Consider the following 24,994-nt stretch of genomic DNA (forward strand, 5'->3'; position numbering starts at 1 on the left):
GCCGGGTCCCTGGTTGAGGGGTGCGAGAGAGACAGATCAATGTTTCTCTCCACATTGATGTTTTTTCTCCCTCCCTTCCCTTCTCTCTGGAAATAAATGAAAGATCTTAAAAAAAAAAAAAAGAACTGAGTTCCATTTTAGGACACCCAGCTGGTGTTGGAGAACTGCTTGGTGTGGGGAAAGAACCTCACACATTGGAACTGGTCCCAGAATTTTACCTTTTCCATTGATTACCCCTACCACTAGCCTGAAGGCCTTAAACTATGCATAAGGAACACTAAATTCTAAGAGGTGGCAGAAAGTATTGGAGAGATGCCTCTGGCTCTACTATTTCAGACGAGATCGGGCACATTCAGGGTGGGTTGGTTGTAGCACGGACGCCAGTGCCATCAGCAGCCTTTGTTTCATCCACCTTCTGATGTTCAACCAGTGAGAGCCTATTCTCACTCCTGACGGTAAAAGAAATTCTTAGGGGAGAGTTTTTAAAAAATGAATAAAAAGCTTCTAGTATATCGTAAATCTTTCCTACTAAACCTTTCCTTGACATTGTTTTTAAAAAGCTATCTTTTTCTAAAGAAAAAACATAATTACCACATGAAGAAATCAATTTTTCTAAGGATTGAACCATATGAAATTACCATTTGAGTATGTAAAAAGGTAAAGGTAGAATATTAGCCCTGGCTGGGTAATTTAGTTGGCTAGAGCATTGTCCCAATATGCCAAGGATGTAGGTTCTGTCCCCACTCAGGGCACATACAAGCATCAACAAATGAGTGCATAAATGAGTGAAACAAATCTCTCTCTCTTAAATCAACAAGTTTTGAAAAATCATTTAAAAATGGTAGAATATTGGCAATTATATATAGTTCAATCTAAAGAAAGATGACTGAAACTAAAAGAAATATATGGCATTCCTAAGTAAAAGACAAAATATCTTGCATGGATCATTCCAAGTTTGTAGGTTTAACATAACTCCATTCATAATCACAAGGTAATTCTAAAGTTCATCAGGAGAAACAAATGACTGAGAATAATCAAGGAAATGCTGAAAAGAAGAGCAATGAGAAGGGAGGTGTTTTGCCACCTATTGAAAGGTATTACAGCCCTGGCTGGTGTGGCTCATTGGGTTGGGCATCATCCCCCAGAATGAAAATTTACCAGTTCAATTCCCGGTCAGGGCACGTGCCTGGATTGCAGGCCAGGTCCCCCAATGGGGACATGTGAGAGGCAGCTGATTGATGCTTTTCTCACACATCAGTGTTTCTCTCCCTCTCTTTCTCCCTTCTTTCCCCTCTCTCTGAAAATAAATAAATAAAATTTTTAATAAAAACAGATATTACGGAGCTAGAGGAATTGAAACAGTGTGGTACCAGCACAGGAACAGACTGACAGATCAACAGAACATGATACACAGCCGAAGACAGACCCCAGAATATGTAAACACCTAGGATGTGGTAAAAGTTGCGTCACAGAATAGAGGGGAAAAGAAACATTATTTCAAAAATGGTATGTTAAGAAAACTGACATAAACGGAGCCACTTTAAAATGGAGCCAGAGCTGTCATTCCAGGAAAATTGCTTTGCACATCTTATCCCTCAAGCTTTGGAATGTTTCCACAGGGAAAAAATAACCTTTGGGCTGGGCCTAAGCAACCTTATGCCCCAAAGGACTGTCTTCAAAGATAACAAGATAGCACATATTATGACTACAGGACTGATGACTACCACGTTGAAAATTAAGCATTGTTTCGAATTAATATCATTATGTTGTAACAAATAGAAATACCTTCCTTCTATTGATGTAACTGTCCCCCTTCCATTTCTGACAAATAACCACTACCTTTGTCTCCTAAGCAGAATGCTACTCTGTCTTCTGCCTGAATCAGTGCATCCCAAATGACTTGTTTGATCTCAAATAAGTGCCTCTTGTCTTTCACTGTGAAAGGCATTTTTATTTTTAAGTTAACATATCCTTAAACAATTGGTAAACTATTTTTTATAAAAGTCAGATGATTCTCGCATGTCATATCCCAGGTTAATTTAAAATATGTTAAACTGTTAAGTGTAAAAATTATAATAAAAATGTATTTAAAGAACTATATAGCCCTGGCTGGTGTGGCTCAGTGGATCAAGCACCGGCCTGTGAACCAAAGGGTCACCAGTTCGATTCCCAGTCAGGGCACATGCCTGGGTTCTGGGCCAGGTCCCCAGTAGGGGGCGCACGAGACCAGCTGATCAATGTATCTCTAGCACATTGCTGTTTCCCTCTCTTTCTCCCTTCCTTCCCCTCTCTCTAAAAGTAAATAACTAAAATCTTTGTTTAAAAAGAACTAAATCGGAAGAACCAAGATGGCGGCGTAGGTAGACACACTGCGCCTCCTCGCACAACCAGAACCGACAGAGAATCGAACAGCAAGGGGGACCAACACCAAGGAAACAGAAAATAATCATTCATCCAGACTGGTAGGAGGGGCGGAGACGGGCACCGGGGTGGAGAGGACTCGCGTGGCTGTGGCGGGACTGAGACTGGCGGAGTGTGGGACAAATGGCGCAGGCAGTCCGAGCACTAGCAGACCCTGCGGCCCCACATTTGCACAGATAAACCCAGAGGGCCGGACTCAGAGTGGCGGAGAGTGGGGCAGGCAGAGTGGCGGATAGCACATTGCGGCACCACATTCGCCCACAGATAAACCGGACGAACTGCGGGCAGAGAAGCAGACCGCTGCGCAACCCAGGGCTCCAGCTCGGGGAAATAAAGCCTCAAACCTCTGATTGAAAGCGCCCCTGGGGGTTGGGGCGGCAGGAGAGACTCCCAGCCTCACGGGAGAGGTTGTTGGAGAGACCCACAGGGGCCTAGGGTGTGCACGGGCCCACTTACTCGGGAACCAGCACCGGAGGGGCCCAGTTTGATTGTGGGTAGCGGAGTGAAAGACTGAGATCCGGAGGAGAGTGAAGCGGGCGCCATTGCTCCCTCTCGGCCCCGCCCCCACGTACAGCATCACAGCGCAGCGACCAGCATTACCCCGCCCCGGTGAACACCTAAGGCTCCGCCCCTTAAAGTAACAGACGCGCCAAGACAAACAAAAAAAATGGCCCAAATGACAGAACACTTCAAAGCTCCAGAAAAAATACAACTAAGGGACGAAGAGATAGCCAACCTATCGGATGCACAGTTCAAAGCACTGGTTATCAATATGCTCACAGACTTGGTTGAATCTATTCGAAAAACAGATGAAAAAATGAAGCCTATGCTAAGAGAAACAAAGGAAAATGTACAGGGAACCAATAGTGATGAGAAGGAAACTGGGACTCAAATCAATGGTATGGACCAGAAGGAAGAAACAAACATTCAACCAGAAAAGAATGAAGAAACAAGAACTTGGAAAAATGAGGAGAGGCTTAGGAACCTCCAGGACACCTTGAAACGTTCCAACATCCGAATTATAGGGGTGCCAGAAGGAGAAGAGGAAGAACAAAAAATTGAAAACTTATTTGAACAAAGAATGGAGAACTTCCCCGATCTGGCAAAGGAAATAGACTTCCGGGAAGTCCAGGAAGCGCAGAGAGTCCCAAAGAAGCTGGACCCAAGGAGGAACACAACAAGACACATCATAATTACATTACCCAAGATTAAACGCAAGGACCTACGTCCAAGATTACTGTATCCAGCAAAGCTATCATTTAGAATGGAAGGGAGGATAAAGTGCTTCTCAGATAAGGTCAAGTTGAAGAGGCTCATCATCACCAAGCCCTTATTATATGAAATGTTAAAGGGAGTTACCTAAGAAAAAGATCAAAAATAGGAACAGTAAAAATGACAGCAAACTCACAGTTATTAACGACCACACATAAAACAAAAACGAGAGCAAACTAGGCAAACAACTAGAACATGAGGGTTGTCAATAAGGGAGTGGGAGGGGGAGAGGGGGGTAAAGGTACAGAGAATAAGTAGCATAGATGATAGGTGGAAAATAGACAGGGGGAGGGTAAAAATAGTGTAGGAAATGTAGAAGCCAAAGAACTTATAAGTATGACCCATGGACATGAACTATGGGGGGGGAATGTGGGAGGGAGGGGGGTGGGCAGGATGGAGTGGAGTGGGGGGGGAAATGGGACAACTGTAATAGCATAATCAATAAATATATTAAAAAAAAAAAGAACTAAATCAATGAATAATCGTATCATTGTGGGATGGGGTAGGCCTTTTATGCAGAAAAGCAAAGATAGAAACAAAAACCAGTAATAGATATAATTGCATAAAAATCTAAAAAACATGTATAACAACAATAGTGCATAAATAGCATCAGAAGCCAAATGTGTAAGAGGGAAAAATACGGGTAATGTATGGCAAAGGGTTAATATCTTTAACATATAAAGACTTCTTACCAATCAGTAGAAAAAGCTGAATATCCTAGACAAATAAGTGATGGACATAAAGAGAATATTTCAAAAAAAAAATACAAAGGGCCTATTTATATATGAAAAAGTGCGATTTGCTTGTATAATCAATGAAATTGAAATTAAAACAATGTAATGGCATTTGTCAGCTATTAGGTTCCCAAGGCTTTAGAAAGTGATAGTAATTACTGTTGATGAGAGTTGAGGTGAACCACCCTTACTGCTGGTGCAAGTGTAAACTTACAACCTTGCTAGGGTGCAAACTTCATTAAGAAAATAACTAGAATTATTTTTATCTTGTGATCTGTAAGTTGATTTCTAGGAATACAGCTGAAAGGTGTCATCACAAATGTGAAAAAATACAAGGGTTTTTACTGAAGAATCAGAAAGAGCCTAGATATTAAAAAAACTGAGAAATTGTTATTTATGGCATGATGGAGGCAGAGATGGAAGTTATGTTGCCACAAACCAAGGCACCGTGAGGGCTACCAGAGGCTGGAAAAGACCGGAAGGATCCTCCACTAAAGCATTCAAAAGGGGCATGGCCTCACCAACACCTTGATATTAAACTTCCAGCCTCCAGAACTTTGAGAATAAATATTTGTTGTTTTAAAAAATATTTGTGGCACATCTAGAGGGTGGAAAATTATGTGATGATTTAAAAAGAAATTCTCAACACTCGATAGCCTAGGGCAATATCTGTTATGTAAGAGGTGAACCGAGCAGGATACAGGATATACAGTAGGAACGCAGTGTTGGGAAAAAAACCTTCCATATACATGTACTACATATATTTACACTTATGCACACCCACATGTGTGCACAAGCACACACACATAAATATACATAAAAGAAAAATGATTAATCATTATAGTGCATACATGTTGGGCTTATAAGTAATTATTGTTTTCTTTTTCATACCTTTCTATAATCTGTGCAAGACATAGCATAAAACTGACCATTTTAACCATTTTTAAGCTTATGTACAGTCCTTTTAAAATTAGGAATAATGAATTACAAATAAGCATGCACTGAGAAGGCTCTGAACTTGCATCTATATTACAATTACAATAGTGTGACAGTGATTTATTTGTTTTGACGAAGGACAGGAAAGGAACACAGCCCAGACACAGGAAGAGTTTGACGGAGTGAACGTCATCACGATGTGTGTCATTCTGAAGGCAGCTTTTCTCTATAGGGTGAGATAAGTACCTTCACGCTTTTTAGAGTACATGTTTTTTCATTTATTGATTTTAGAGAGAGAGAGGAAGGGGGAGAGAGAGACAGAAACATTGATTTGTAGCTCTACCTATTGATGCATTCACTGGTGGCCTCTTGTACGTGCCCTGACCGGGGATGGAACCGGCAACGTTGGTGTGTCAGATTGATACTCCGACCAGCTGAGCTACCCAGTCAGGGCCCTTCAGGCTGTTTAGTGCTGAGGTAAGTGGGGCCCAGCCCAGCCAAGAAAGCCACCGAAAGGAAGCTGGGGGCCACTGAGATTGCGGAGGAACAAGTTACAGATGTATGGAAAAATGAACTCAGCTGGGATCAATCATTTAAAACTGGACTCAACTGACCCCACATTAATATCCAAGCAGCTCTTCAGGAACATATATTAATCGTAGAAATCAAGATTTGCCCAGAAGAGGCCAGGGAGTCAGGCAAGTCTGTGGACTGGAGTTTTAGGGAGGCTATCAGAGAGCAAATAGGGTTAAAGGCAGATGCAAAGCCTCAGAGTTGTCCATTCTGAGCCCAACCTCACTGTGCAGACCTGTTTGTAACCCCCAACCTTACTTGGCCCACTGATTTTTTTAAAATCAAAATTGGCTGATTCTAGGCTAAGCCAGTTACTCACTTTGGGCCCTCAGATACCAGGCTGTTGCCTCTGTAGCCTATAGAGCAAACGTGAGTTTCCCAGGTAACAATGAGAAAAATGCAGGGCCAATCCCACTAAGAAACCTATCCTTTTCAAATGTAGTTACTTCTTTAGCAAGGGACTCAGGTACTATTAGAGCCCGGTCATTGAATAGCTCCTGGCTTATTTTCATTCTTTCCAGTCTGTTTCACTGAGGAAAGGCGTGGTTACAAAACAGTGCCCTCTCCTCCTCACTGTGGAGGCCCCAGGGAGAGGGAGCCAGGGGGTTTCAATGATGTCACAGGAGATAGCAGCTAAGAGGAAGAGAGAAAAGAAAATTGGGCCCCATCTGGAGGAGTAATAAAAGCCCTAAAAAAAGCAGAGCATGGGAATGAAATAGCAGCTTGGGCTGGAGCCAATAGCCCTGAGGTTAGCAGCGGAAATGGCCCGGAGTGGGGATTTGCACAGTACCTGTGTGAGCAGTCACAATCTCCTTGGAAACCTCACATTGCTCAGGGTCAGTGTTCTCTACTGTCGTTACCCACCCACCAACACTGCAAGGCACTACCCCCTACCCACTACTCCCTCCAAAATCACTCCTCACCTGCATCTTCCTCTTCACCGTGTCAAAGGGAAAGGAGAGGGTCTGAGTCACCGCAGCAGCCAGGCAGACATTGGCAAAGTTCTGGAGGAGAGAGAAGCGATCTCGGGGTTCATTCCAGATTTTCTCCAGGTTCACGTAAACTAGAAGGGAGCCGGCAGAGAAAGGGAGAGCACCTGCAAAACAAGATCAGGAAGAGGCTGCTGAGGTCTAGGGAAACACTGGCTTGAGAACATAAATGCCTATGGGGAATCCAGGGCAAGTAAACAAGACCCTCTCTGGGCTTGTTAAAATCACTCCAGCTGAAGCAGCAGGAATAAACCTTCTTGGGTAATGATAATGTGCTTTGTTTTGATAGTGGTTGTGTCATTTCCCAAAATGCATCAAATGATTTGCAAAAGGTTTGTGTACTTTTACTCTATGTAAATTTTACTTTAAAAAGAACCATAAACAAATATTGAACTCTAACCTTGTTCATGATATACATGTTTAAGAGTTGAGGGGTGAAGTATATTGACGTTTGCAAGTTATATGGAAATCACCAAAAATAGCCTTGACTGGTTTGGCCCAGTGGGTTGATTGTTGACCCACAAACCAAAAAGTCACTGGTTTGATCCCCAGTCAGGGCACATGCCTGGGTTGTAGGCCAGGTCCCCAGTTGGGGGCGTGCAAGAGGCAACCACACATTGATGTTTCTCTCCCTCTCTTTCTCTCTCCCTTCCCCTCTCTCTAAAATTATTCTATATATATAATATATATAGAATGTATATATATGTATATATATATGATGGATTGATGAATGCTGGAGGGATGGATAGGTGCACATATACATGATAAAGCCAAATATTAATTGTAGCATCTAGGTGGTGGCTATATGTGTGTTTCCAATTTTTTTAAAATTTATTTTAGACAGAAAGAGAGGGAGAGAAACATCAATATGTAAGAGATACATCAATTGGTTGCTTCTCACACACCCCCAGCCAGGGACCCGGTCTGCAATCCAGGCCTATGCCCCAATTGGGAAGCGAACTGGTGACCTTGGGTCCGCAGGCTGGCGCTCAATCCACTGAGCCACACCAGCCAGGGCTGGGTGTTTCCTATTTCATTAAACTTTTCTGGGTGTTTGAAATTGTAAAAAAATAAAATGTTGGAAGAAAATCAATCTCATAAGAAAAAGTGGGCTGCACTTAATCAGCTTCTGGAGACAAAGAGGGACTGGTCTGTAGCTGAGAAGGAAACATTCTGTGAAAACTGGAGAGTGAGACTGTAGTGGTAAGGGAGGTCACTGGACCTTGTTTTTGGAAATGATGTGGCCATATCAGGGTCCAGTGGGCACCGTGCACTGTATGGCATCCTCAGCTTTCTAGGAAAATATGGTGAGCAAGGAGCACTTTCACAAACTTCCAGAAACTTTGGGAATCATCCTAATCTTACAGAGGGACTGTCTCCCTCAAAAAGGGATTTAAAAGAGGGGATAACACAGAGGGTTTGCTTGTCCTTAAAATAATATAGTATTTATATTTAATAAACACATTAAAAATGATGAACCATTTACCTTCATTCAGAAAACATTCGTGCAGCTTATGCTATGTGCTGAGACCTAGGCCAGGTGAAGGAATACAAAAAAAGCTCACCGGCTAGTGTGGTGAGGCCCCTGATAGGTGCCATAAGGGTGGGGTGGGGGGCGCTATACAAAGTGCTTTAGGTACGCTAGGATCAGAGGGGTTAATTTTGCCAGAGGGAGAATTAGGAAGGACTTCATAGGAAGAGAGAACTTCTCAACTGAGTCTTGAGGAATGAGTAGGAGTTCATCAAACATAGAGTGGACAGGCAGTCCAGGCAGAGGGAACAGCATGAACAAAGGGAGTAAGTAGTATTTCCAGGAAATGCAAATATTTCTGTATGGCTGGAGCATCAGTGCAGGTGGAGGTGTGACAGGAGAGGAGGTAGGACAGGCTATTCTGAAGGGTCTGGTAGGCTATAAAGAATTGGGGCTTTTCCCTGTAGCTCAAGAGGCGGTGAAGGTTTTTGAGCAGGGCAGTGGCGTGAGGGTGGTGAAACAATCATCTTGTGTTTAGAGAGATCACCACACCCTGGCTGCAGTGCACACGGCAGACAGGGGCAGGAGAGACCCAAGACTGGGAACAGGTAGGAGGAGCCTCTTGTAAAAGTCTATGGGGAAAATGGTGATGCGAGCATGACCTAGGGCAGAGGAGATGGAGAAGGGGGATAGACTGGTGAGTTCAAAGAGGTCAACTTGAAAGCAGTTGCTGACTAAAGTGAGAGTGGAATGAGAGGAAGAGTTGAAGTGAGCCTAGGTTTCTTCTGGCTTGGGCCAGGGGGTGAAAGAAAGGTGTCTCATTCATTTGGGAGCACAAGAGGAGAGCAGGTGTGAGATTAATGAGGACATCGGGTTTAATCTTGAGTTTTATGAGCCAAGGGAGCATCAGGTGAGGGTGTCCAATAGTAGGTATTCGTACTGCCACCGGGAATTGGTAGCAGTCAGTGGTTAAGAAAGAGGGTTCTGGTGTTATATTGCTAGATTCTTCCACTTTCTATCCATGTGGCCATGGGGAAGTCACTTAGCTTCCGTAAGCATCTATTCCCTCATCTGTAAAATAAGGCTTAAATGAAAACTTGTACAGAAAGCATTTAGCACACTGTCTGGCACATAGTAAGTGCCTATAAATGTTACTATAGAAATGATATTGGGCCCTGACTGGCATGGCTTAGGTTGGCTGGGCATTGTTCCACAAAGAAAAAATGTCACTGATTTGATTTCCAGTCAGGGCATATGCCTGGGCTGCGGGTTCTGTCCCCAGCCGGGACATGTATGAGAGGCAACGCATAGGAGAGGCAACTGATGAGTGTTCCTCTCTCACATCACTGTTTCTGTCCCTCTCTTTCTTCCTTCATTTTCCTCTCTCTAAAAATAAATAAAATCTTTAAAACAAAGAAATTATTATGGAGTTCATTAGAGTACAATGATTCTTGTTTAAGCCACAGCTTAGATGAGGCCACCTAGGGAGGGGATGGAGAGTGAGAGAAGAGTTAAGGAAGGAGCTGGGGGAACGGCAATATGTGGGGGCTGGCAGTGTCAGATGAGCCAGATGAGTTAGATAAGAAAGAGCTGCCAGAGAGATGGGAAAGCTACCCAGGAGGCAGTGGGGTCCTAGAAGCCAAGCTTCCAGAAGAAGGGGTGATCAATGTCATCATATCTTGCAACAAAGGTCAGATAAAGGGCAAAAGTCTACTGGATTGGCCATTGGAGGTCCCGGGTGACCTGTGTGTGTATAGCCTTGGCACAGGCTCCAAGGTCCACAGAAGCTACAACTGCTACCTTGGTTGTGCTCATACACGCACGTATGCATACTGAGACTCCGTCCCACAGTCGGATGAGGAGTGTATGGTATTGTCTTCCGATCAGTTTGGGTATAGCCACCTCTACACTCTATCCTCCACCCCTCTCTGGGATGTGACAAGCCAAAGTTAGGAGTGGGCTGTATAGCTATGGAATAGAATGAAGCTAAGTGGCTGTATATGGACTAAATCCATATGACCTTGACCTCACTAAAATGGATTTAACTGGCTATAAAGGTACACAGTACATTCATATATGTCAAAGAATGCAGCCTTTCCTTGAACAAGGTGAAAATTCCTCTTACCTAAAACTGTAAGGGAAACCCCTCGATAAAGAGCCAGGAATCCTTCCTGTCGGTAAACAGTAGAAAAAGCATGGAGGATCCCCCTATAAGATGGTTCCAGCATATTCTGCACAATCAAGCGCGTTTTGATGAGGTCTGTAGGATACGTCACAATGGTGGAAACCATGCCAGCAAGACTTCCAGCCACGATGGCACTCCACTGGGAAATATGGCCCAGGTCATCCATGAAGAGTACAACAAACCTGGGAGAAAACAGGGGGAAAGCCCAAGGGAGTCAGCTATGGATTGTGCAAGAGTGCCCTACACTACTTGAAACATCTTCCAGCATTTGCAAACGATTTACAAAATCAGAACTACCATACTAATGAATTAGGATTAATGAATAACACATCAACTCCACTATATTTGTGTAATTCTAGTTAGCTATAAGGAAGAGATGCCCAGCCCTCTTATTTATAGCTACTCTTATGTCCTTCCCACTTCACTTTAAGTATTTCCCTCTTTTATCCACGTAACTGTCAACTCTGGCTTGCCTGTGTGGTGTAAATTCACAGAAGTACTTGGTAAATACTAAAGTGTAGTGTACTCCTTTGCTTCTGTTGAAACTTAAAAGAAATGAAATTGCTTGAAATGATGACTTCGAGCATCCCCAGAAATTGAGTTTTAAAAATATATTGTGTCAATTAGAAGATGTGCTACCCCACTAGTTGTCAGGGAAATGACAAATAAAACCCATCACAAGACACCATTTCTCACCTAGCAGATTGACGAGGATTAAAAAGTTGGATAATATTAAGTGATGGTGAGGATGACTGGAAACAGGATCTCTCACCCACTGCTTGTAGAAGTGCACATTGGTATGGCCATTTTGTAGTATCTAGTAAAATTGAAAGCATGCGTACTTTTACCTCAGCAATCCCCTTTCTAGATGCATAACCTAGAGAAATTCTTGCACATGTACATATGAAGACACAAACAGCATCTGTAAGTGTGAAAAAGTCAAACCACTTAAATGACCATTGGCACGGAAATGGATAAATGACAGTATAGCCATACAATGGACACTATGTAGTTTAAATGAATGAGCTTAGAACTATGTATTAACACAAATGAATCATAAAGTTGAGTGAAAAAAGCAAGTTGCAGAGTGACATATACTCTATGACATTGATCTATTTAAATTAAGAAACACACCCACAAAATCATACCTTATATTACTCATGGATAGTTACAGATACGTATTTAAAAAAGTATAAAATAGACCTCCTGGAAGGTGGAAGAGGAGGTAGACTGGGAAAGAGAATGAAGTGGACTGCAGTTTGATCTGATATTTCATTTCTTGTATTAAAAAGATATTGAAGTATCTTTTATACTAATTATCTTGCTGTCAATTCTGGATGGTGGGTGTTTACTATATTATTTTTTGTGTTTCTTTGCATTTTTACAATGTAGTCAAAAATGGCTTTGGGTGGACTTTTCCAATTGCAAACAGAAAGTTTTTCTGTTACAATCCTTCTTTTGGGGAGCAGCACATCCCCATGCGTGAGGGCCTACCTGGGCAGAAATTGTTATAAGGGGACTTATACATGACATACATTCCCTGGTCAGGACCAGGAAGCAAAGGAATTTTACTCCATCTTGCTGATGAGGCTAAGATCAAAAATGACTTGGCAACCAGGAAATAAAAATTTTGTGCCAGAGAGTGAGGAGGCAGAGAGGGAGAGGGATAGCAAGGGTTTGAATACAAGGAAGGTGAACAGAACTAGGCCAAAATAAAAGTATTGTATCTTTTAAAAACGGAGAATATCCCTAGTGCTTTGACTTTCAAACCTCCAGTGAAGAGGGGTCTTTCCTGCTCCTTCCGTTTGGCAGCAAACCAGGGCCCTAAATAAGATGAGTGGGGGTGCAGGTGCAGTTATTTAAGGGGTTCTAGGATGTCTCCTTGCTCTCAAGTAAACTCAATGATTTCTTGTTAAAAAAAAAAAAAAAAGCATCTCCTTCAAGCTGTAGGAAAATCTTGACTTCATTTTGTTAATGTACCTTAACTGCACCGACTGAAACAGTGGTGTAAGTTAACCATCTACCTTTTAAAGATCCAGGAAGCTAAATCTGGCTACCACCAATGGGCCATTGGCCTCAGTCTCACTGCCTGCATACCTCCTTGTTTCTCCTTCCTCTCTCCTCCGGCCAGTCAAGTTGGTGGGGAGGACCTTAGAAGAGGAAGGGAAGATTGAGGAAATGAAAATGCTTGACTGGAGGAATGGTCCACAGTGAGGCAGAACAATCTAGAAAAACATGGAGTTTGAAATGCCAAAGGAAACACCATTCATTCTCATTGCCTCACCCTTATTCCCTATCCCACACGGCCACTTCTGGGGCATTAATTAATTCATTATCCATTTATTGAATGTCTACAGTGTGCCAGACACTGTGCTAAAACTCAGCATAGATCAGAAAAAGAGTTCAACAGTCCTGCTAAAGAAATGACTGGTCAGGGCAATGGGAGAGGAAATACGCTTTTGGTTGACTTGATGAGCTAGGAAGAGGAACTGTCTTGTATCTGATTGCCTTACAAAGTCAGGTCTTCCTATCAAATACACAAAATTTAAAAAGAACCAAAGGAAGTCCCTTCTTAGACACTGACCATCTGATACAGAGACAATGACCACTTATCATTCCCCTTAGAATCACAGAGTCAAGGCAGGCAACCCTAATAGGCCATTGATCTCACCCTGGTCCCCACATCTTAAGTTCTTGTTTGATTGGCCAGGGCACCAGTGTTCCCCTTTCTGCTCTTCCTCCCACCCCCACACACATGCGCAGTAGTTTTTTTTCCAGTGAGACTGGATAAGCTTGTGAACAGCAGGGACCCATTCTCTTCAACCACACAAATATTGCACACACCCTGGATATATGTAGTTAAAACTGCCAACACTTCAACCTAATACAAGTTAGCAGCCAAACACAAGCTCATGAAGTAGTTACACAATAAGGAGCTGGTGTTGCTTATGAACAATTTCAGAGCTGCAAGGACCCAAACCAATGCTTATACAGCTAGACAAGCAGCTGTGGCGTAAAGCTCGGTGAGGGCTATTTGATATATTTGAAAACCATGCATTGTGTTAGGTATTATTTATTACAAGTACCTAGCTCTGAATAGACTCTCCCAAGCGTACTCTTTTGATTGTTAACCCAAGTAAGCACACATTTCAGTATCACAATGGTGAGCACAGTCCTGGACTGTGGAGCTAGAAGATCTGGTTTCAAGCTCCAGGTCTGTCATTAATTGTGTTTGTAGACAAGTTATTTAAACACTGCATTCCGTTGTCTGAACATTCAGATGTTTATTCTTTGCTGAAATCCATGATTATAAGCTGTACCATTACCCCCAGGCAATGATTTTGCAAATTGATGGTCAGGAAAGAGTAGAGGTGAATCAGTATACGAATGGACCAAAGGTATCATCTATACGTATGGAAGGATAGCACCTTCCATACTTATGGAAGTATGGAATCATACATACATGATTAATAACTGCTTTGCTTTCTATCTATGCCTAGCCATTCACTGAAATAATTCCTTTTAGTTTCCAGACAAAAAATAATCTTGCAGGAAAAAAATTAGCAAACCTGGCCTGAGTAACTATCTCTTCTTCCTCTCCCATGCATCAAATCTTCACTCCCATTGTCACCAGTCTATTTCAGCTGTCACATAGACTAGTGCAATAGGTTCCTAACTGGTCCTGCCATCTGCCCCCCAGTCTTCTTCCTCTGTAGTCATCCTACCCTGCTTCCAGGTGACAATTATTACTGTTGAATTGCTTTAATCACAGCACTGCCCCCCACCAAAAATCTCCCACAGCTACCCTTGCATACCGAGTCAAGTCCAAACTCCTTAACCCCGCCTTCCAACATCCCAACCTGTTTTTCTGGCTGTATTTCCCATTACAGCTGTAGACACGCCTGATGCTCCAGTCATGCTGCATGCCATCCACCCCTGCGCTTGACGTTACCTGCAATATCTTCCTCTCCATCTTTGTCCAGCAAACTCCTACTCATTCTCCTAAGGCCAAACTCAGATGTTTTTTTTTTTCCTTTGAGAAGTCTTCACTTCTCTTCCTCCTCATCCCTCATCAGAAATGTTTATTTCTATAGCACTTTAACCATGGAAATCACACACTATCGACACACTGGTCTTATTCTTCTATTACTTTGTAAGCTCGGGGCACAGGGACCATGTGCCTTTCATCCTTACCTCATCCACAGCATCATGCATACAGTGGGTACTTATTGAAGACTCAGTACATTAAAATCAAATAAAGGCAGAGAGAAAGGAAGGATGATGCAATAGAGTATGAGATTTGATATCAGAAAGCCAGGTAGTAGCCCTCAGCTCTGTCATTGATGAGTGGTATGGCCAGTCTGTCCCATTCTGCATCTGTAAAATGGACATATTTCCTACCCTATGGACCTTACAGGGTAGGAGGAAGGAGTTTTAAAAATTCAAGGATGTACACACACATAAAATGAGTATATGGAGGTGGTAGATACATTAATTAGCTTGAGATAATTATTTCACAATGTATATCAAAATATCCAGTTGTACACCTTAAATATATACAATTTTTATGTCAATTATATCTCAATAAAGGTGTTTTAAAAATCTAATAATGTATATAGTAGGTGGTTACCAGAAAAGCCACAATACTTAAACCAGCCTTTGAAGTTGTCTTCCTCCTCTGGTATGCATTCCAAAGGAAGATTTCCATACTGGCTTGGAGAAGAGAGTGAAGTGGGGAGAAGTTGAGTCATTAAAATTCAGAGAGCTGTCTACAGACTTCAGGCCAGAAGTTGCTGAGGGCAAGGGGGTGCTGGGGAGGAAAGAGAGCCTTGACAAATCCCTGGTGATCTCAGTATCTTCCCTTCTGAGAGGAAGGCAAGGTAAACTATTCCCAGGCAGTAAGTGGAATGAGTCCTGGCCTGCAGGACTTCGTGATAAGGTTGATTTCATCTTGCTTGTCCGCTGCCAGGTGAGCCTTCTAGCTTTGGCCTCCCAGAGTCAAAGGCAAAATTCTTTGACTGTTAGCCTTCAAGGCTGAACAATGTGGTCAAGGCTATGGGCTGTTGATGTAATTCAGAGCCAAGGCCAGTCTTTAGAGTTTGTACTGTGATCCCCACTGAGGAACACAGGGACCATCCTTCCAAGCATAGAAACATCTCCTCTTCTTGAAATTCCATCATTGTTTTAGGCTTTGTTTCCAGCTAAAATGCAAATATCTGTGAGCTTTGAGGAAGCTTGAAAACTCATCTGGCATTATCCAGTCCTAAGAAGCAGCTGTTGAAGTAAGCCCAAAGCCGGTGGGCAGTGAGTTTGGAGTGAGCAGTACAGCATGGGGAGGTGTTGGACCCTAAAGGCAAGCTTCATTTACGGGTGTGTGTGTGTCCGTGTGTGTAGAAACCTGTAGCCTGTTTTGTGGCAATGGAGGGAGTCCTGTGGCCCTACCAAACACTTTTCTGGGGGCTTTGGTCACACAGGCACAGTTGCATACACACACTTCAAATGGGTCTGCCTCTCCTATGCTAGTCAAGGTAGTTTCCAAGTTGATGGACGGTGGGAATGGTTAGGGGCCATCTTTCTGGAGGGCTCTTCACTCCATCCCCCAAATCCCCTTTTGGCAGGTGCCACCCCCTCACCCCCACAAAACTGCACCTGGCCGGGAAGAAATCCCAAGAGCACGTGACAAATTTGGAGGCTGCGCTTTGGGGGCTGTAGATGTTTCCTGACGGGGCCAAACTGCCCCGAGGGTCTCCCACGCGATCAGGAAAATGACCCCGGGAACTCCGACGGTCCCGGCTCCCGGCCCACCCGCCCGCACGGCCCGGCCCTTACTTGCGGTAGGCAGTGAGCTGCAAGGCGCTGTAAGGGAAGAGGCGCAGGCAGGCCACCGTATTCCCCTTCCACAGGGCCCGGGGCCCCTCGGCCCGCCACACGGCGAGCCCTGTGGCCCATGGCCCCCGGTGCCGGCCTCGCACCACGCCGACCTGGGCTAGCACGGTCACGAGCTCCAGCGGTGCGGTGAGACTCAAGCTGAGAGCCCCCGCCAGCCCCGCGCACAGCAGCCGCTGGCTGCCGGTCAGCCGGCCGTCACGCCGCCACGTCGCCATCGCGCCCCGCCGGACAAGCCCCGGCCCGGGACACCCGAACACGAAGTGTCTCGGGCTTGGGGCTCCCGGGCCCTCGGCAGAGGGGGCAGACGCAGCCCTCCCGCCCGGGGACGGACGTGCGGCCAACCCGGGAAGCCTATCCCGCCCCGGCGGCCTTAGGTGGGGTGGGGTGGGGTGCGGTGGGTGGAGCGGAGGAGGCCGCCACAGCCCAAGGCCTCCCGGATTTGCCGTCTGCTCTGCAGCTGGCAAGTTTCTGTTTGCTGTTGAAAAAAGAGTCACTGTGCTCTCTCCAGGCCCAGGCAGCTAGACTTCTTGTTTCCTAAGTATTCACCCCTGCCTGTCGTGTTGTTTACCCTGTAAGGGTTCAAAACCAGTCACCCTAAAATGTTCCTCTGTGGTGTGCAGATTATTTTAAGCTAAAGGCTGAACCTGATCCTGCAGGCTCATGAGAAACTTTTCTCTCTCTCTTAAAGAATTTAAATTAGGGCCCTTGCGGACACTGAGTTAATCAGAAATGACTTTTTTGACGTATCTATACGGCAGGGCAAACATCTAATCACTGAATTACCTGCTCTTCTTAATGTCCCTGGAATGACCTTCCTCCCCTCTGAAGCCCCAAGGAGCCTTACCTCATCCTTAGCTCAGAATGTCATACACACCTCATTTTCCCTTTCTGTCTCTGACCCTCTCATGTGGGGGGGGGTCTCTTTCGTGTATGTGAACTTCCCATACATATGTATGTAATTAAATTTATTTTCTCTTGTTAATTGGTCTATGTCGATTTGATTATTAAACTAGCCAAAACAACCTTAAAAGATAGTGGAAAGTTTCTTTCTCCCCCACAACCCCACTATTTCCCTTCCACATTCCACCTCACCTGTTTTCTCCCCTGGCTTCTGTTCTCTTTCATCCAACCTCTTTTTCTCTACCCCAAGACAAACCCTTGCAGATTTCTCAGTGCAAAAGGAAAAATCTATAACACACACAGCCGCTACCTATCAGACACTTGTCAAGTACAGGTATTGGGCTTTATATACATCATCTCATTTAGTCCTCATAACAGCCCTTAGTAGGTATGCCCTCATTTAGAGAGGCTGTAGATGTGATGGTTAGAGCCTGGACTCTGGAACCTGCATTACAGTCTTGGCTCTGCTATTTATCAGCAGTGTGCCCTTGGGGAAGTCACTCAACCTCCCAGTGCCTCAGTTGCTTCATCTATAGTTTCTTCCTCTAGGGGTGTTACAAAGATTAAATGTATAATGACTGATAGAGGTAAGATTCACTTGCTCCAGGTCACACAGCTACTACTACCACGCAGTCAGGAGTAAAATTTAGGTCAGTTTTATGCCAACACCCACTATCAGCTACACTACACGTCTACCTGACTGTAGAGTGTAACTCGGGTCAGGATATTTTTAATGGACCTCTTAGCTAAAAGGACAGTAGTGGCCAAGAGGGGCTAAGAGTAAGTTGGCAAGAATCCAAGACGGATTTTGATAAAAAAGAATTTCTGGCCTGACCTGTGTGGCTCAGTTGGTTGGGCGTTATCCCACAAGGTGAAGTGTCTCTGGTTTGATTCCCAGTCAGGACACATGCCTGGGTTGCAGGTTTGATCCCGTGGTTGGGGTGTGTGCAAGAGGCAACTGATCAGTGTTCCTCTCTTGCATGGATGTTTCTTTCCATCTCTTTCTGCCTCCCTTCTACTCTCTCTAAAAATAAATAAATAGAATCCAAAAAAAAGAATTCTGAATTTCTCTGTCTCTTTATGTTTTTATCCTTTTGAGAAAAAATAAATACAGATTTTAATGTTGGTTCGTTGGTGATTTGGTAACAGAGTATGAATATATTTCTAAAAATGTGTTTATATATCAATTAAAACATACGTCATGTTTCATAGGAGTACACAGCAAATAAATGTGATTGCAAATGTGTTTTACATAAATTGGTATCTTGTGATGTTGGCTTGGTAGAACATGGTACACTTGTGTAAACTTAGCATCACCAAGAGTGTGACATCCAGTAGAATTAGAATTGGTCATTTGCCCAATGTCTTCCTTATATATCACATATCCAAATGCCAATTTTTTAAAGCCACATATGTGAGTATGGGGGTGGTATTCATCCTTGGTGGTGTGAGGGGTAGTGGTAGATGCTCTAAGCTGTGGTTTTTATGGTATAGACCAGGGCAGAGACCAGGGCAGAACCAATCTATATAAAAATAAAAAGGAAAGGGGCAGTCAGCAGTCTGTTAGTATAAGACATCTCAGGCACACAATTGCTTTTAGGCTTCTGTGGTTATGTTCTCTATTCAATGACACGTCATAAAGGAATTTCTAAAAAGTATTTCAGGGTTTAGATTGAGAGAAATTTCTCTAATTATAGAAGTGTTGCTCTGCTTTCAACGATTGAGGTGTTGACATAAGAAACATCCAAACCTGTAGAAAAAAATTGTAACACTTATTTGAGCCAAACAGAGGATACTACCTGGAAGCAAGATCTCAGCAGAGTGAGATAAATGCTTCAAGTAGCTTTCTCCATTTCTTCGTTTTGAATAGATTTAAATAGTTGATTGACCAGAGTCACTAGTTTATCAGCATGTGTGGTTCCCCAGTTTATTTCATGTTATTTAATCAGAATTACTCCTCATCAACTCCTTCCAGAAATGCTAAATGCAGCATTATAATCATTTTAATGATTCTTAAAAGTGTCTAGAGAAAATCCTGAATATTGTTTCAAAGATTTTTCAAAAGGGTCAAAGAAAGCAAGTATGGTTTCATCAGGTTTTTGTCTTCATTGCTGGGATTTTGTCTAATCTATTTTCCAGGGATGGCTTGGTGAAGCTGGCGGGCTAATTCCTTGCATTTTCTAGGTCCATTTCTCTTTGTTAAAATAAATCCTCTAAAGGAGTTTTCTAGCAGACCTTACCTAGCCATTCTGCTTCTTTGCTCTCAGAAACCAATAGGTGTATTAGTTGGAAAAGGTCAGAATAACCAGGATCATATATTCTAACAGATGAAATTCTTTTGCCAATCTATCAAGGTCTTGGAGAAAACCAGGAAAATTTTTAATTAGGTTCCTTAATTCGGCTTTAGTCCAAGGGGAGTAAATTATTGCTGATTCCCCTTGTCCTGGGACTGGTTTTTCTAAAAAGGCAGCTGCCAGAATTTCTGGTTCTTCTAGCCTTTCCTGGTTTGGCTTTCTATTCGTAGTTTCCCCTAAGTCAGTAGAGGGTGGTGGTGGAGATGAGAGGTGAGGAAGAGGAGAAAGGAGGGCAAGTTCAGAAAAGGGAGCTCAGAAAGTAGTGGGCAGTTGGAGAAGCAGGGAGGTGGGGTATTGGCCTTCAGCAGTTTCAGGGGCCTTCTTTTGTTCAGAAGACAGTTTCTAAAAGTTTCTTACTAACTTCTGGAAGAGAAGAGATTTTATTTGAGAGTTCAAAGACAGTCATTAAAATTTTCATATTAACTTGTTGAAAAGAAGAAAGTTTATCTATGCTCCTTTTAGAGGCTTCTATTTTCCAGTCAAGGGAAGCCTCCCATTTATTCTGCTCAATTTTAGAGCCTGCTTTTTCCAACTGAGCACAACAGAACAAATAATTTTGAGGTCTCAAAACAGCTCTGTCTCGGCCATCATCAGCTGATATCAGTTTTAGTTAAGCGTCCCCATTTCTGTAGACACTCACAAGTTTAGGGCCTGTAGGTATTGTACATAAAACATGTCAGAGTACTAAAGAGAGCCCGACTGTTGTGGAGTTTGTTGGCCTCAGTGGCACGATTTCCCATCTTGATTTTAATTTTTTTGAGCCAGTTTAAACAAGCTGATTAAAAACATTCACATAGGAACTGCTCAAAGTCGGAAACCACTACCTAAATAGGTAAGATCAGGATTCCAAGAAAAAACTCACTCAGGTTCACCTGATGTGAAGTGGGGAACAGATGGAGCACACTGGGCCCCTGCTGGCACCTAGCACTGGGCCTAGGTCCAAGGGATGGTCCTGAGTGGGCTCCTTTGGAATTTTGCCCCACTCCCTTAAATAAATGTCCATGTAAGAAGTGTTCAAACCTGTATATAAGAGTTAATTTGAACCAAACTGAGGACATATGCCACAGAGGAAAATCTCAAATACTCCAGAGGATAACAGTTTCCAGTTTCTTTTATGCATTTGAGACTAAAAACCAAACAGAAAAATTACATGGGGGAAAGCAAGGTAGAGATCGGGTTACAGGATAGTTAAGCTTATTTGTTCTCTTGAGGGTGGCCACATCTTAGAAGGAGGCGTCTGAAAAGAGGCATTTCAAAGGTGTGCGACATAGTTGCACAGAAAGAATGGGCAGGGCTTGCTTAAGGCCGACAAGCTTTTTACTGAAGAAGTGTGACTACCTACCACGACCTGCCCAGTCAGGAATTTATGATCATATAATTCTACGAGATTACTTTCCATAGAACCCACATTTTATTCACAATCTTAAATAGAAGTCAATCTTTGAAGGTGTTCCCCTGCACATACTCTGAAGTAACCAACGTTAAGAGTTTGGTGTGTATGTGTACGTCCTTCCTCACATTTTTAAAAAATGTTCAGACAAATAAATATTTACTTATATGTATGTTCCCCCTTTTCTCCCTCCTTCCCTCCCTCTCTGATTGCCATTTATTTATTTGTTTGTTTATTTATTTACTTTTTAAATTTATTTTTTAGAGAGAGGGGAAGGGAGGGAGAAAGAGAGGGAGAAAAACATTGATGTGTGAGAGAAACATCGATCCATTGCTTCTTGCACACACCTCAGCCAGGGAAAGAATCTGCAACCCAGGTAATGTGCCCTACCCGGGAATCAAACCAGTGCCCATTTGCTTTCCAGAAGGCTGCCTAGCCAACTGAACCAGACTGACTAGTCAGGGCTATTTATTTATTTTTAATCCTCACCCAAGGATATTTTCACTGATGAGAGAGAGAGAGATTGAGAGAGAGAGAGAGAGAAGAGAGAAATATTAACTGCTTGTCTCCTGTATGTGCCCATGCCAGGGATTGAACCCACAACCCTGTATGACTGGGAATTGAAAGCACAACCTTTTTCCGTGTATGGGATGACACTCCAACTGAGCAAACTGGCTAAGATACCTGCCTTTCTTTTAAACAAAAAATGAGATAATCCCTCTGGGAGAATATTGAAAAGGCTGATAATCAGGTTATCTCCAGGGAAGGAAACTGGGAGACTTGGGAACAGAGGTGGAAGGAAGATTGACTTTTGACTATGCGCCCTTTTGTAGTTTGCTTTCTTCCCTCTTTTCTTTTTACCATGAGTATGTATTGTCAATTAAAAAAATCTCTCCAATTAAAAAGCTGGTGTGGCTCAGTGGATTGAGCGCTGGCCTGCAAACCAAAGGGTCACTGGTTCGATTCCCAGTCAGGGCACATGCCTGGGTTGCAGGCCAGGTCACCAGTTGGGGGCTTGAAAGAGGCAACCAATCGATCTATCTCACGCAAATCAATGTTTCCCTCCCTCTCTTTCTCCATCCTTTCCCCTCTCTCTAAAAATAAATAAGTAAAATCTTTAAAAAAAGTCTCTCCACTATCACCGATTTTCTGTGAAGCATTACCATTAGGTGCAGTGTTTTCTGTGACATGGTCTTGCCATCGGGGAGGTGTTAGTTTTGAAATGCTGACCAACTCTTGGTGAAGTTCTGAATGGAATAAAATAAATTCTGATTTCTATTTACATGGTACTTGCATTTCTGGAGAATTCTATGTACATAAACACTGTGAAAAATAGTTTTACTGGAATTAATAACTATTTCCAATTTTTATTCATAAAATTAATCAAAACAGCAAAGATAGATTTACAAAGCTATATATCATTAACAAAACAGGAAAGAAGTGAAATATTCCAGAGACACCAGGCTAAACATCTACAGTTAAGCCATGGTTTGTGCAAACGTGTTTTGTCTTTAGGAGTAAAGCAGAGTTAAGTTCTCAGCTCTGATAATCATAAACAGCCTTTCCATCTACGCAGATGTCTGGTGGGATCTTTGAAAGCTATGAAGCATAAAAAACAGTCTTGTGCATTAAAAATGTGCAGCATCCCTGGCCTATTAAATGCCAGTACAGTGCCCCATCATTTTAGCACTGCCCTCCCTCCCATTTCCAAATTGCCGCTTAGGAGGCAAGTGCCATTCATTAAAGAACCAGTGTTCTAACCACTCCCTCTGCTTGGAAAGTTCTTTCCTCAGATGTTTGCAGAGCTTGTTCTTTCTTGTAATTCAGAGGTCAGCTTGAATTATCTTCTCTCAGAGGGCTGACCTGACCACCCAATGTACGGAGCCTCCATCATCCTACCACATCACCCCATTTCAATTCTCTGTATAGCATTTATCCCTGTTATCTTTCTTTTCTTGGTTTATTGTCTCTTTCCACGTACCTGGGTGTAAGATTCATAAGGGAAGGAATCTTGTCTCTTGTTCACAGCTGTGTCCCCTGTGCCTTGAATACTGGCTGGCACCTAGTTAGTGCTCAGCAGTCATTAGTTAGGTGAATGCAGGAAGGATGGAAGAAAGAAAGGAAGGAAGGAAATCTCTTTTCAGTTCTACAAGTTAGAAAAGATTAGTAGAGCATAATGTCTTCATGAAATTATTTTATTTAGCTCATATATGATAAATAGCAAAAGATTAACTAATTCAAAAGACTGGTGGATTCATCAATGCACACTGAATAAAATCAACCTTGTCATAAATTGAATATTTGCCATTTTAAGTTTACAGCCACATCTGTAATTCTGATGTGAACTGTGACTTTTAACAGAAGATTTGCTTTGTCCCCAATTATCATTTTGACCATGCCTTTAGTGGCAGTCTTGGCACGTGTGTCAACAATGCCTTCAACGGCTCTAGCCTTTGCGGTTAAATACAACACTACAAAACGTGGTTTCCATGGCTTTTACATTTTTATCCTTGGCACACTGTATTTAACTTTAGGCAATGCTTGAATGTCCTTCTACTCTGCTTCAAAAGTTTTTTGATGTTCAAAGCAAGAAGATTTCATATCAAAATGTGTCTTTTCATTCATTCACTCACTCACTCACTGACTTATTCATTCCAAAAATATTTATTGCATATTTACTCTATATCAGGAAGTATGCTGGGGATACATATACCACTTAATGGAATTTAATTTGCTCCTATTACCAGGCTATGGTCATACAAATTCTGATGGTTTTTCATGATACTCACATACTTTTAGCTTCTTTGCCTTTGATATTTTTATAACACTAAGAGATGATCCAGGTGAGGACTGATAAATTTCTGATACCTAGCTGAAGACCTAGGACTAACCTCTTCACATTTTAATCACTTCACTTGTATGCTTTTTGCAATCTGTGTATGGTAAAATTACCTTGTAATCTTTGGCATAGAGTTCTAAGAGTTTTAACACTAGATCTGTGTGACTATTACCACCATAGTCAGGATACAAAACTGCTCCATCAGCCCCCAGAATTTTCATGTGCTGCCTTTTTGTAATCAAGATCTCCCCTACCCCCAGCCTTTGGCAACCACTGATCTGTTCTCTGTCCCTATAGTTTTGCCTTTTGAGAATGCCATATAAATGCACTGATGTACAGGGACCTTCAAGATACAAGGCCCCATGGTGGTGCTCTGGGTTGTGAAATGCTTTGTAAAATGGCAGTGATCATTGGCAACATGCTGATGGAAGGAACAAGAGGCCAGGGGTACTGGGTGGTTGGTCAGGTGAATGTTGAAATCACTGAGAATGATGGGAGAAGTTGAGACAAAGAGGACAGACAGTGAGTCAAGAACTAAAGCCTTCATGGAGGGCAATGACCAGGAGGGTCATTGACCAGAGGACTACCACCAGTATGGGCAGAGGGTGAAATAATGTGATGGTATGAGCCGAGAAGGAGCCAGAGGTTTCTCAAAAGTGAGAAGGAGCAAAGGTCAGAAAATGGCCTTGGGGAGCAAGGAGACCTCCAGTTCCACCTTTTTGCACTCTAAGCTATTTAGCTGCAGGGAAATGAGAGGAAAAACAACCTGAACTTTAGAGGGGCCAGCAGACAGCCAAGATGTTACAGCAGGATATGGAGGGAACATCGTGAGGAGATGTTTGAGGCTATTAGAACTTAGCCCATTAGGGACTGGGAATTCTAACCTTAACCCAGCTCTAACCCTAACTTAACACTCATCCTGACCCTAACCTGCTAGTAAGGTCCAGGTGTTCTAGTGTAAAGTATTCCTTTACTTCTAGGTCATCTGGTGTTGACAGCAACAGTGAAGGTAGCAAGCAGCAGCTAGCTACAATGAGCCAT

General features: G+C 42.9%; 1 protein-coding gene and 1 long non-coding RNA gene across 4 annotated transcripts in view; one reads left to right on the forward strand and one right to left on the reverse strand.

Moving 5' to 3' along the window:
- Window positions 1–16,844, reverse strand: part of SLC25A43 (solute carrier family 25 member 43) — a 43,898-nt gene extending 27,054 nt beyond the window's left edge. The window contains exons 1-3 of one of the 2 annotated variants that reach the window (XM_053917237.1): window positions 16,411–16,844; window positions 10,522–10,763; window positions 6,860–7,032 (exon numbers count right to left, since the gene is read on the reverse strand). In XM_053917237.1, the coding sequence (XP_053773212.1) occupies window positions 6,860–7,032; window positions 10,522–10,763; window positions 16,411–16,685 (690 nt within the window). In that variant the 5' untranslated portion in view covers window positions 16,686–16,844. The remainder of the gene's footprint in view (window positions 1–6,859; window positions 7,033–10,521; window positions 10,764–16,410) is intronic. The other variant, XM_053917238.2, reaches the window with a different exon arrangement.
- Window positions 1–24,994, forward strand: part of LOC123480401 (uncharacterized) — a 55,092-nt gene that overhangs the window by 9,082 nt on the left and 21,016 nt on the right. The gene's annotated exons all lie outside the window — the stretch shown is intronic.

The sequence above is a fragment of the Desmodus rotundus genome, chromosome X (genome assembly GCF_022682495.2).
Source record: "Desmodus rotundus isolate HL8 chromosome X, HLdesRot8A.1, whole genome shotgun sequence".
Taxonomy (NCBI): domain Eukaryota; kingdom Metazoa; phylum Chordata; class Mammalia; order Chiroptera; family Phyllostomidae; genus Desmodus; species Desmodus rotundus.